The 12,648-nt window shown below is 40.3% G+C and overlaps 1 protein-coding gene across 4 annotated transcripts in view; it reads right to left on the bottom strand.

The window, feature by feature from the left end:
• Positions 1-12,648, bottom strand: part of Ppp2r5e (protein phosphatase 2 regulatory subunit B'epsilon) — a 149,293-nt gene that overhangs the window by 25,776 nt on the left and 110,869 nt on the right. For all 4 annotated transcript variants that reach the window (XM_021178527.2, XM_021178529.2, XM_021178526.2 and 1 more), the window contains one exon: positions 8,717-8,809. In XM_021178527.2, coding sequence (XP_021034186.1) covers positions 8,717-8,809 — 93 coding nt within the window. The remainder of the gene's footprint in view (positions 1-8,716; positions 8,810-12,648) is intronic.

Below are 12,648 nucleotides of genomic sequence, written 5' to 3' on the forward strand. Positions count from 1 at the left end.
AACAGGAGCTGGTTGTGATGACACCGGCCTTTAATCCTAGTATTCAGGAGGCAGAGACAGGAGGATCTACAAAGTTCAAGGCCATACATACAGGCCTCCATAACGAGACCTGTCTTCAAAAAAAGTTAACTTCACCCTAAAGCAAACACAACAAATTACTCCATAATAAAGAAAGGCAGTTACAGTTACAGTACCTGAGGAATGTCCATGACCACACACATAGTCATACAATACATACAGTATACTTTGATTTATTTATATTTATGTCACAACTATATACTTCTCCATATAAAGCAGCATTTTTAAGAACAGCAGAAAATTTTCAAGAATCTAAGTGTAATGGTATGTGCTTTATAATTCTAGCACTTAGAAGGTAAAGGCAAGAAGATCCAAAGTCAAGGGAAAAGGTGAGATGGGGTGGAGTGGTTGTGGTGGTGAGTTAGTTGCAGGCAAGATGGCTCGGTGGATAAAGGTGCTTGCTGCCAAGCCTAAACTCCTGAATCCAATCCCCAGGCTCTATCTGGTAGAAAGGAGAGAACTGATTCCTGCAAGTTATCCTCTGATACCATGTACCACAAATGTGCAGACACAAACTAAGTGTTTTCTATGCACTACTTTACAGAAGACATGTTCAAGCAGATAATGAATAAAACTGAATATTCTAAATGTCTTCATCCAAACTGACACAGCACTACAACTCAAGTTCCATGCTTCTGGCTCTGCTGGCAACAGCTATTCTGAAATGAAAAGCTGAGTCCCTTGAAAGTCCCTGGACCACATGATGCACACATGAGACCAACAAGCATTGCACAGCTAGCTCTATCAACAAGCCAAGGTCAGCCTCCATCCCTGTCCATCAATTCTTTTCTATATACCTTCCAAACATCGTGTGCCTTCCACAGGTCTTGCCTCAGCACATGTGTCTGTCTCAGCTGACATCACTCTGCCAATCTCCTGGAGTCCAAGGAAGCAGCAAGAAACTGAAGCATATCACTAGAAGTTTTTTGGCATGTTTCTCTCTAGGGAGTCCTGACAAGTAAAGCTCAACTATGCAATGGAAGGCAGAACAAATACATTTGCATAGTTAGCAAAGAATCCTTCATCACGTGTCCTTTCATGTGCTTGCTTTAGCAGAACATGCTCTCTCCTGTGTCTGCCTCAGCTAAAGATCCCTTCACATGTTCGCCCCAGCAAAACATCATGCAAACAACTTTGCAAAGAGCCCTTCAGTTTCTACTTCTAGTGTGGGTTCTGGGAGTCATCAGGCTTGATAGCAAACCTCTCCGGCCCCGTATAGAGGTCTGGAGTTCAATGCTGGACTAAGGATGAGGAGGAAATGAGGTGCTCTGTTAGCTGGTGAGCTAACACCGCAGGCAGAAATACATGTTCTAGTTGTATCTGCTGTAGCCTCTGGGAGACAAATGCACACACTCTGAGATACTCAGGGAACTTACTTGGGAAATGTCTCTGTGTTAGAGTGGGGATTCAAAATCTCCAGGACCTTATTTCAGACAAGAAGCTAAAAGTCATTCACAGTGTGGTTTGGGCCACGTCCAGTTTTATTTTGAGGCTTTAAATACATAACATCAAAAGATCACTTTTGAGGTCAAACTTAATGATTTGTATAATTTGCATAATAATTATGCCACTTTGGTCTAAATATAACTGCAAATGTGAAGTACAAATTACTAAATAGCTATCTCCAGCAGTAGGTATGTTATAGGGATTCTTGACTTGTGTCTCTTAGCAACCACTGACTGTTTCGAATCTAGAGAACGGTTGAAGGCAATCTTTAGAAACATGCTGCTAAAGAGCCACAGTGATTCACTCAAAGAAACAATCCATGGTTGGCAATCAGCCTGTTTTTAAAAGGAGGGCCAGGAAGAGCAGTCAGAAGAAACCATTTCCCAAGACCCTGTAAGCAAATGATGATGATCTTTATTGATAACAAACGTTGTTCCATGAGCTGAGGCAGGCCTGCAGGTTATATAAATCTAAAAGCTGCATGGCCACATATATGGTATGCTACACACATTTTTTTAACAAAGATTAAATGATTACATTTTTAAAATGATAGAGGTTCTGTAAATCTCAGCTTCATAAAAATCACAATGTTGCTCAAGTAGGGCAGTTAGAATTTTCCTGGATGAATAACAAGGCCCTTCAAATGGAAACAGTCAAAAACTCTGGAGCAAAACCCAACAGACAGGCTGTTCTGTCTGGAAATTCATTCATAATCCAGACTCCAGTTTTTCGTTAAAGCCCAAGGAGGCCAGACACGTGGTTTGCTCACTCACTGGCTGGCCTAGATGATGCAGGCCTGTGGGAGTGGACAGAACACAAGAGTCAGCACACTCTGCCATTACATCCACTCTGCCTCTGTGCGGCCTGTCCTCTGAAAACATCTAAGCATCCATTTCTGCTCCAAATACACATTCAAATTCAACACTGGTCAGAGAAATCAGTTGGCAAAGTGGAACTGATAAAGCACTTAAAGATACAGGAAAATACACATGAAATCTATAAGAAGAAAAAGATGAGCCATCTAAGTCATGAGGTACCCAAGAAATTTAGAGTAAAATTCAGATGTCAAATAATATTAAGATGCTTGGCAAATATTACAGGCTAATAATGGATAACTTCGCAACCTGGAGCCATAAAAGAAAATACAGCACTTGGGAGGCAGAGGCAGGCGGATTTCTGAGTTCGAGGCCAGTCTGGTCTACAGAGTGAGTAACAGGACAGCCTGGGCTACACAGAGAGACCCTGTCTCGAAAAACCAAAAGAAGAAATGAAATGAAGAGAAGAGAAGAGAAGAGAAGAGAAGAGAAGAGAAGAGAAGAGAAGAGAAGAGAAGAGACAAGACAAGACAGTGTAAAATGCTATCAAAACGAAAGATGATCTTCAGTGAAAACAGTGGTAGGAGACAGCAGATAAGCAGTGTTCCCGGCCTTGTCAGGAGCTTCAGTCATTACATCCTGACATTACGAGGGACCTGCTGAGGGACTGTGGATATCTGACAGCTACTTTCCAGATGAATAAAGTGACAGACAGCACAGTAGTGCAACGTGCCCAAGGTTACACAGTGAAAACTAGTAGAGTTGGGCTTGGTGACACATGCATGTATGCTCAGAAACTCAAGAGGCAAAGGCAGGAGGATGGTCGCAGGGCTGAGTATATCCACCAAGTCTCAGGCCAGCAGGTGACATAGTGAGACTCTATCCTAAAACAAATAACAAGTCAGCCTGAAGTCAAACCAGCCTCTACACTTGAACACCTACCCACTCTGCTTCATGGCAGGGAAGAAGTCAAGTACTGAACAGGCACTTGAGACATCACATAAAGCAAGCTCCAGGTTTTAAAGGGGCATACCCAGATGCTGAAAGGATGGAAATACAATGAATACCAGTCATAAAATGACTATAAAGATACAGTTTCAGGAAGGCTAATGTGCAAATAACCTGTGGTTTATGAAGATGCAAAGAAAATAAGAATGTACTTGCAGCAGAAACCTTTGTTGTGTTTGTATGGCATATATGGTTCTTTTAGATGCAAAATGGGGTAGACAGATCACAAAACAGGAAAAAGAAAATCATATCCTCTCCCCAATTACCAATGACCTGATTAGTCCCTTCCAGAACTGTTAACGCATAATGCTATAGTCTAAATGTGCCCCCAAACTCATGTTTTGGAAACTTGTTTTCCAATCCCACAAAGGTGGAACCATTTGCGAGGTGTTCAGATCACAACAGTAGCCACAAAAGGAGTCCCACCACGATTAAGAAAGGGACGTCAGGAACGCCCCATTTGCACCCTGTACCTTGTACCCTTGCGATGTGAGAACACAGCCACAGGACGCTTGCCAGATGTCAGCACACAGACTTGGGACTGTCTGATTTCCAGATTTGTGAGAAGGGAGTTTCTGCTCATTAGAAATTGCCTATCTCAGGTAAAGCACAGGTTTCTGCCTCAACCACATATCTGCTCTGTTTTGCACCACAATCCAAAAACAGTAAAAGGAAAATTCCAGAAATAATTCCAACATTTTAAATAGTCGTTCTGAGTAGCATGAGTCAGTATCCCTCAGCACCCTACCTCAGACATGAATCAACTGTATCCATGTTGGGTCATCAGTGGCCATCTCACGCCCACCACTGTATCGCAGCACTTGGATACAGCAGGGGTGGGTCAGTGCTGCCTGTGGCTTCAAGATCCACCGGGAGCTTGAGGCACATCTCTCATGTACAGGAGAGAAGGTCTTTAGAATGAACTAAGAAAATCACAGACGTGCCTTTCCCCTAAAATAACCGATCCAGACTCAAAAGCTAATGGATTCTATAATGTGCATATATCACTTCGAAACAGATCATAGGTACCACCGTTCTCATTCTTTTTACTAACCAGTGTTTTACAACATGAATGTCTATAGTTTCTCCATCAACTTCTGATGAAGATGTATTAAGTTTTTTCTAATCTTGTAATCATCAACACTGAAGAATTTGGTATCTCTGTAGGCACATTTAGTTGTATTACATGAAACTGCTGGGTCAACATTTGATGACAGAACACTATGAGATTTTTCTCTTCAGAAATGACCACTTTAAGGAACAGATGCCATGTGTTCTTGTCTGTCACTCACAGGCACAGATCTTCTGATGGCCTTTTTTGACTTACTCAGAAGAGTCCCCTCCACCCAAACTTCTGTTATATCCCTTCTCCTGTCCCAACCCCACAGTTTAATGTACCTAAATATTCTTTTTATTCTTGCAGTACTGAGAACTATTTAACTATGTAAAGTACCCTACTAAATATTTTTCTCAAAAAATGTATCCCATGAATTATAAAGATTCTAAATTTTTTTTAAAGTCATAATTTTAATTAGAACTATATACTAGGTGGGCATCATGGTGTATGATTTTAGTCCCAGCTCTCAGGAAATAGAGGCAGGCCTCTCTGAGTTAGAGGTCATTCTGGTCTACAGAGTGAGTTCTAGGCAACCAAAACTACACAGAGAAACACTGTCTCAAAGGGGGAAAACAAAACAAAAACAAAAACAAAACAAAGAATTATACCAAACATACAAATGAACTCATATTATATGAATATATTTATGATGGATAATTTACTTTAATCGAGCAACATATTGTATTCTAACATTCATTCAATGCTCTGTAAAATTTTACTGTTAAATTTCACATATGCTTAAATTTTGTTTAAAAACTAGGAATACAGTTTAGCAGTGAAACATATGCTTTGCCTATATAAGGCCTGTGGTAAAACTCACAGCACTAGAAGAGTACTCCAAAGGATGAAGATCTTTTAATTAATATTAGAACCAAGCAGACATGGTGAGATGAAAAGGGTCTGAAAGGGTGAGCATCTAATAGCAATGAGGCTCCCAGATAGAACCAGCAAGTGACCTGTACAGCAAGTCATTACAGCAGAAGCCAACTTGTGACTTAAGACACTGAGTCTCAGAAGCATCAACAATGTGTTTTACATTGAAGGCAAGAACTCTGTGCATCCATACTTCCAAATAAACAAAGTTGGTCAAGCAACTGCACTTGGGTTGTGTCTAGTTTGCCTACTACTAGCCTGCAATCTATGTGGTGAGAAAATCTGAGCATGAGGACTTCTCATGACCTAAGGCACAAAGCACAGAAGGGTTAGACATTGTCTGGGTGTGGGGAAAGTGTGCAGGAACAGAGGAGGGTGGAGAGAAGACTGGACAGTAATCACCAGTGGGAAGCTCCTGCGTGCTGAGGGACAGCTAAGGCACAACAGAGCAAGATGGGTGTGGTCCGGATGGGGGAACAGCAATTATCAGAGGAAGCTCCTAAAGCCCAAGCTGGGAACAAACCACCAAGGAGCTCAGAGATAAACAAAGAGATGAAAGGTGTGCATCTGCAGACTGGAGAAAAGACAAGTAGATCAGATCAGGGTGGCAAAGGCCAGAAAAATGAAGTGGCCAAAACCTACCAGACACTGATAGATTCGCAATTTGTACTTCATCTTTCTGTCTAGGAAATAACCCTAGGATAGTTGACCACGCCCATAGTTTACAAACACCCAGGCCAGGATGAAACAGCAGCCCTACAAGTCTACTATTTTATGTCACATGGCTGAGGAACAGTATTTCACGGCCTCAACTCCCCTTTCCTCCCATTTTCCTGAGACAGTCTCTCCTTGAGTATTACTTTTCTATTGCTGTGATAAAATACCATGAGCAAAAGCAACTTGTAGATGAAAAAGTTTGTTCTGGTTCTGGTTGCAAAGGGTAAGAGTCCATGACAGCAGGGAGAGGTGTGACCACAAGTGGCAGGCAGGGAAGCAGATGCAGGAGGCTGAGAGGTCACATCCAAAACTACAAGAAGGAACTAGAAATTGGAGAGGTTATAAATCTCAAAGCCTGTCCCTGGTAACCTACTTCTCCCAGCAAAGCCACACCTACCAAAGGTCCCCAAACTGCTCCACCAACTGGGAAGCAAGTGTTAAATACCAGAGGCTATGGGGGACATTTCTCATTCAAACCACCACACTTCAGCCTGGGAAGACCTCCCAAGGGCGAGGCTGCAGGGCTGTGGCACTTCTTTAAATGATAAAGTTACACCACTCAAGAAGGAGGGGAGTGCTACAAGCATAGGCATGTAGCCTGTCTCTCTGCTGTAGTTATAAACAAAACTGATTTCCAGTCATTACTGATACATGAATCTGCTATGAAGAGGACACTTCTAAAAACCTATTACAAGCCTCTACCAGTCTTGACAAATATTACAATTCTAATCAATGACTTAAATGAGGTCAAAGTCAAGTATATTTAAGGTCATAAATGACATAAAGATGCAAGGCTGTGGATAAAGTGATAACAATAAAGATCCATAAATGTCTCCACACAGAAGAGAGATGATACTCCACAGAATGCACATCATGTTTCACAATTAGCTTGTAAGCTATATAACAAGGACCCCCCCCCAAAAAAAAGCCACCATGGCTTTAAAGCAATGTGCAATCTATTAAAGTCAGTCAAGACCAGAAGTTCAACATAAGTGAGCAAAATCATCCAACCTCAAGAAATGTTATGAAATCAGTCACACAAGGAAATGGAACACCAAGCTGAACCGGCCTGATCAAGCTCTAGACACGGTGTTCACAGGTATAGTTCATACTTTAAAACCAGAGGACTTCTACTATCTATTTTAGGATCCAAACTTTGACAAATGAGAAAAGGATGATAAAATTGAGGACTCAATCCACGATAGAGAGTGCACAAGAACAGCAGTATAGGACACACCATTACACAGGACACACCAATGCAGTGCTCAGCAAAACTCAGTGGCCTACCTGTGTACCCAGAGAAAGAGGTGTACAAGCACTAAAGAATCCCACATTTTAAAGAACCCGAACTCTCCTTCCGTGCCCCCAGCTGGAATTTCAGAGTATCCAGGAGTTCCCATAAAGCCTCAGCTCCCAGTAGCCTGCCTGCTCCTGGTACTCTGTTGGATTGGATTCTATGATCCTGCTATACTTTGAACAAGATGTTGGCTGTGGCTCAATTAGGATATCCTGAATTCTGAATTTAATCTAATTAGGGCAGGACATGAGCTCACTATGAAAATTAGTGGTTTTTACCTTGTAAAGGCATATGAGATCAGCTATCTGCCATAATTATGGTTTTTCTTAAGTTCTGTTTATATGAACATCTCAGTGGGAGATAGGTATTTTCTTCCCTACATGAGGCATCCCACATGTCAATCAAAGGAGCAGCCGTGCATACAGCACTCTCCACTTCAGTATCCACTGTACACTGTATGATCACAGTGTATACACAAATACTATATACTGCAGTGTCCAGCGTACACATGAGTAAATACAACAGGATCAAGGAGGTGCTGAATTAAAATTCAGTTTCAGCAAACTATCCCAAACCTCAGGCAGAAGGGAAGATGTAGGGCACTTTCAAGATGTAAGATGAGAAACCAGGAAAAACAGGTTCTCTAGGATGCCCCAAATAGATAGGCTAGAATTAATCTCTGTAAGAAAATGTTAAAGTGTTAAACTGAGCCATTTCCTAGCAGTGACAGCTACCTCACACTTTGATTACCTGTGTGCTCTGCACCCACGAGCATACCTGCTCATTTTTTTATAGATATATCCTTAAGTGCTTTAAGAAACCTTTCCTAAACAATAAGTTTTAAGGCAACATAAAGACTCACACACTGGGCCTGAAAGACACCTTAGCAGTTAAGGCACTTGTTCCCAAGCCTGCTGAGCTAAGTTCCAGTCACAGAACCCACAAGACAGAGAGAAATGACTCCAGAAGAGCTGTCCTTTGACATCTCCACTAGAGTTGTGACACGCACATGCCCATACAAATACACATACACACAAAATAAATCTAATTTTTAAAGGTTTGTACACACTGGTCATATAAATGAAATTCTTCTATAATTAAACTTTTAAAAATGAAAGCATAGGAAGCTTTGTGAATAGACATTCCTGATGTTTAGCATGGAACTAAAATCCACCACAAATAATTGTTGAAGGTATTTTCACTTTTAATAGGCAATAACAGAAACTACCTCACATAAACATATTTACTTAGGAGGCAACACAATCTCACCAGCAAGATTTCTGTTGTTTTTAACAATATCCAAGAAAATGAAATAAAGAGTTAGTAAGTAAATTACATGCATACAACCACCAAAAAATTGCTTACCTGTAATACAAATTTCTGATCTATGTATTTTTTGGCAATGCTGGGTTGGAATTCTTGGCTTTCCAAAAATCTTATGAAAAATTCATATACAAGCTGCAACAAAAAGATTACAGTTAACTTCAAATTAGAATTCACTAAGAATATTGAAAATCACAAAAACTACATTATGGTAAAGTTGACAGGGTTTATTATTATGTTTAATTATCCTATCAATCCATGAATCGTGTTGGCCTTTCTTGTGACTCATAGTTATTGTTATAATTTTTAACTTTTAAGATTAAAAGCAAGAAATATAGTTAGGCAAAGCAAATAAAAATCCGTATTCTCACCATTTACAGGGAACCTCAGTTAAAATATCTCTCTCTTTAAGAAAGTATGCTGTCAGGGACTGGAGAGATGGCTCAGCGTTGAAGAGCACTGGCTGCTCTTCCAAAGGTCCTGAGTTCAATTCCCAGCAACCACATAGTGGCTCACAACCTTATCTGTAACAGGGTCTGATGCCCTGTCCTGGTGTGTCTGAAGATAGCAACAGTGTACTCATAGACATAAAATAAAAAATAATCTTTAAAAGAAAGTGTGTTGTCAGCTTACAGTCTTCTAAGCACTATGTATGACACAATATTCTCTTTTGGAAGCAGCATAGTCTCACAGGCACAGTCAATCTCAACTGCTCAGATAAACAGTGCAGGATCCATGTTTATTTTTATTCTCTTTCTCTGCACAATAAATCTATGTTACAGACCACAGCGGACTACAAAGCAGCATTACTGAGGCGAAACTCTTAAGAGAGGAACCCTGGGCTCAGAGCCCAGCTTTGTTCCTTCCTGACTGTATGAGTCTGAGGCTGTTCATTTTCTGAATTCTGCTCCTTTCATTCTGCAATGGAAGTAATAATGAGATTAAATGTAATGTTGCACTCAGTGTAACACAGTCACCATCATCTGCCTAAAACAATATTGAGGGTTTGTTTTTCTTACACACATAAAATTAGCAAACATACTCAAAATTATTCATTTCATATATGTGTGTAAATGTTTAATTCATGTTTCATATGTATTTATAAGGAAAGGCTGAGAAATTTTAAAATATGTATCATTTCATTTTATAATAAAATATATTACATGTTAACATAAATATATACATATAACAAATGTTCTTGTAAATCTTTATTATAAAGAAAGGAATTGAAATACATATGCTGGTACATGCCTGAAATCCCAGCACTAACAGACTGGGTAGGAGGGCTGTGAGTTCAAGGCTAGGCTATCATCTTGGGAAAACCTTGACTTAAGATAATAAGATAATATAGAATTCTGTTGTTTACATTTGGGGTAACGCTCTTTACTACCTGGTATATCAAAAGTCAGATTTGTAACCACTTCACTATTCAAGCTGCTGAGATTTATTGTTATAGTATAATTTAAAAAAAAAAAATCAAGGTTTGGGAAAAAAGTAATTTAGGGTCTTGTCACAGAATTATAGATATTCTTCTTTAATACAAACATCAAATCAGTCTGTTATTTCTGAAACAAGAGTGCAGTGCAGCTTAGAAGTTAGAGTGTGTGAGCAGGAGAACTGGAGCCGAGCTCCAGGGACTAGCTCAGGTCAGGATGGGTGGGCGCAATGGCTCCTGGAGCTCCAACCTCAGAAGGCAGAAGGCATCTGGGAGCAGGGGCTAGCAAGACAAGGTGCACCACTGATCTCTGTCTGACTGAGGGACTTTATGCCCTTATGTTCATACATATGTACATATATATGTATGTGCACATATACACACCTGTGGGGGGGGGGGGAGAGAGAGAAAGAAAAAAAAAAAAAAAAAAAAAAAAAAATGGCTTGTAATACAGAATCTGAAATGATACCAATGAGCTATTCACAATACCACAGTCTGGATGGACTTTGATCATGTGTGCTCCTAGCATGACTTATTTTCCAGTTGGGAAATATTGGCTCACTAACTCAAATATTGACACATTCCATTTCACAATATCATTTTTGTTTAAATCACATTTTTATTTTCTCCCAAGAACAGTCTAAAGCTTGGTATATATACATATATATAATATACATATATATTATATATATACATACATATGTATATATAATATATATTATATAGATACACACACATATATATGTATATATATAAAATATATATTATATAGATACACTATAAGATGATATATGCTATACTATATAACAGATACAGACTTTCCAAAGTTCAAATTCTATATGCTTCTGTATTCAAATTCTACCAACGATAAGAAGTGTTATCAGTTTGCCTTCATTGTTTTAGAGAAATATCTAACAAATACCTACATCTTGTTAACCAGTCTGCTGTTTTATCAAGCAGCTAGTCTCAAAGCCACCACAGCATCCTTCCACAGGATCACCACGGCACCGCACCATGCAGTACTTTGACTCATGCATACTTTTCATGTCACCATGCACAATATTTTTAAATATATGCTCAAGGGTCAAAATTTAATAGAATCAGTCACTTTGGATGTTCTTCAAATTCAGTTTTAAGTGAAACAGGCACCTTTAAATTTCAAGTGCAGGCAGGAAATGCAAGTGAATACGTGACTAGTCTGACACCTGTCATTATTTGTGCTAAGTCAACAGCATTTTTATACACCACTGTTGGACAGAGTGGGAGCATACACCTTTAATCCTGGCACTGGAGAGTGAGAGGCAGACAGATCTCTGAGTTCCAGGCCAGCCTAGACTACACAGGGAGTTCCAGAAGAACCAGAGCTACATAGTGAGACCCTGTCTCAAAACACCAAACCCAGCATCAAACTCCACCACTTTTTACAATAAACAGTATAAACACTACAATGACTAGTCAGCATAAGGACAAGGGCACATACCACACAACTATGATAAAAAGACATAATAGGGGTTGGTGGAATGGCTTAGCGAGTAACTGCTTGCTGCCAAACCTAATGAAGGTATTCAATTCTCAGAGAGAGAGGAGCGACTCCCAAAAGTTGTCTTCCTGACCCTCCTTCTCTCTCTCTCTCTCTCTCTCTCTCTCTCTCTCTCTCTCTCTCTCTCTCTCACACACACACACACACACACACACACACACACACACACATACTTACACACAAATAAATGTCATTAAAAACTTTTATTAAAAAATGTGCTAGGCTTGTAGGCCATTGAAAATTAACTGAAGGACCTTTAAGGGTCCAGAAATACAACTAACAAATATTCCCATATAAGCCTGGTAGCTTTAGACTCTAGCTTACATTTGGTATTCCTTCCCCCCTCCCCCACACTGCCCTCACCCCGAGACAGGGTTTCTCTCTGTAGCCCTGGCTGCCCTGGAATTAGATCTGTACACTAGTCAGTCTGGCCTCAAACTCAGAAATCCGCCTGCCTCTGCCTCCCATGTACTGGGATTAAAGGTGTGTGCCATCACTGCCAGGCTGCATTTGGTATTCCTGCAAGCATTTTTCAGTATGTACATATGAGTGGAGGGCAACTTGTGGAATTCATTCTCTCTGACCGCCATATTGTTCCAGGGTGAAGCTTGGGTGGTAGCTGTGCCTGCTGAACCCTCTCACTGACCCCTCCCCCAGTAGCACTTCATGTTTTCATGAAGGGGGGTCTCAGAGATACCTCAATGTCTAAATGGAGAATGGTAGGGAAGTCAACTAACAAAACTAGGTGGCATTTTTTTTTTCTTCTTGAAAACTTTTTTTTTCTTTTACTCTTATTTTTTTTAATTAGGTATTTTCTTCATTTACATTTAAAATGCTATCCCAAAAGTCCCCCATACCCTCCCCCCCACTCCCCCCCAACTCCCACTTCTTGGCCCTGGCGTTCCCCTATACTGAGGCATATAAAGTTTGCACAACCAATGGGCCTCTCTTTCCTCTGATGGCCGACTAGGCCATCTTCTGATACATACGCAGCTAGAG

This window comes from Mus caroli, chromosome 12 (assembly GCF_900094665.2).
Source record: "Mus caroli chromosome 12, CAROLI_EIJ_v1.1, whole genome shotgun sequence".
In the NCBI taxonomy this organism is placed as follows: Eukaryota; Metazoa; Chordata; class Mammalia; order Rodentia; family Muridae; genus Mus; species Mus caroli.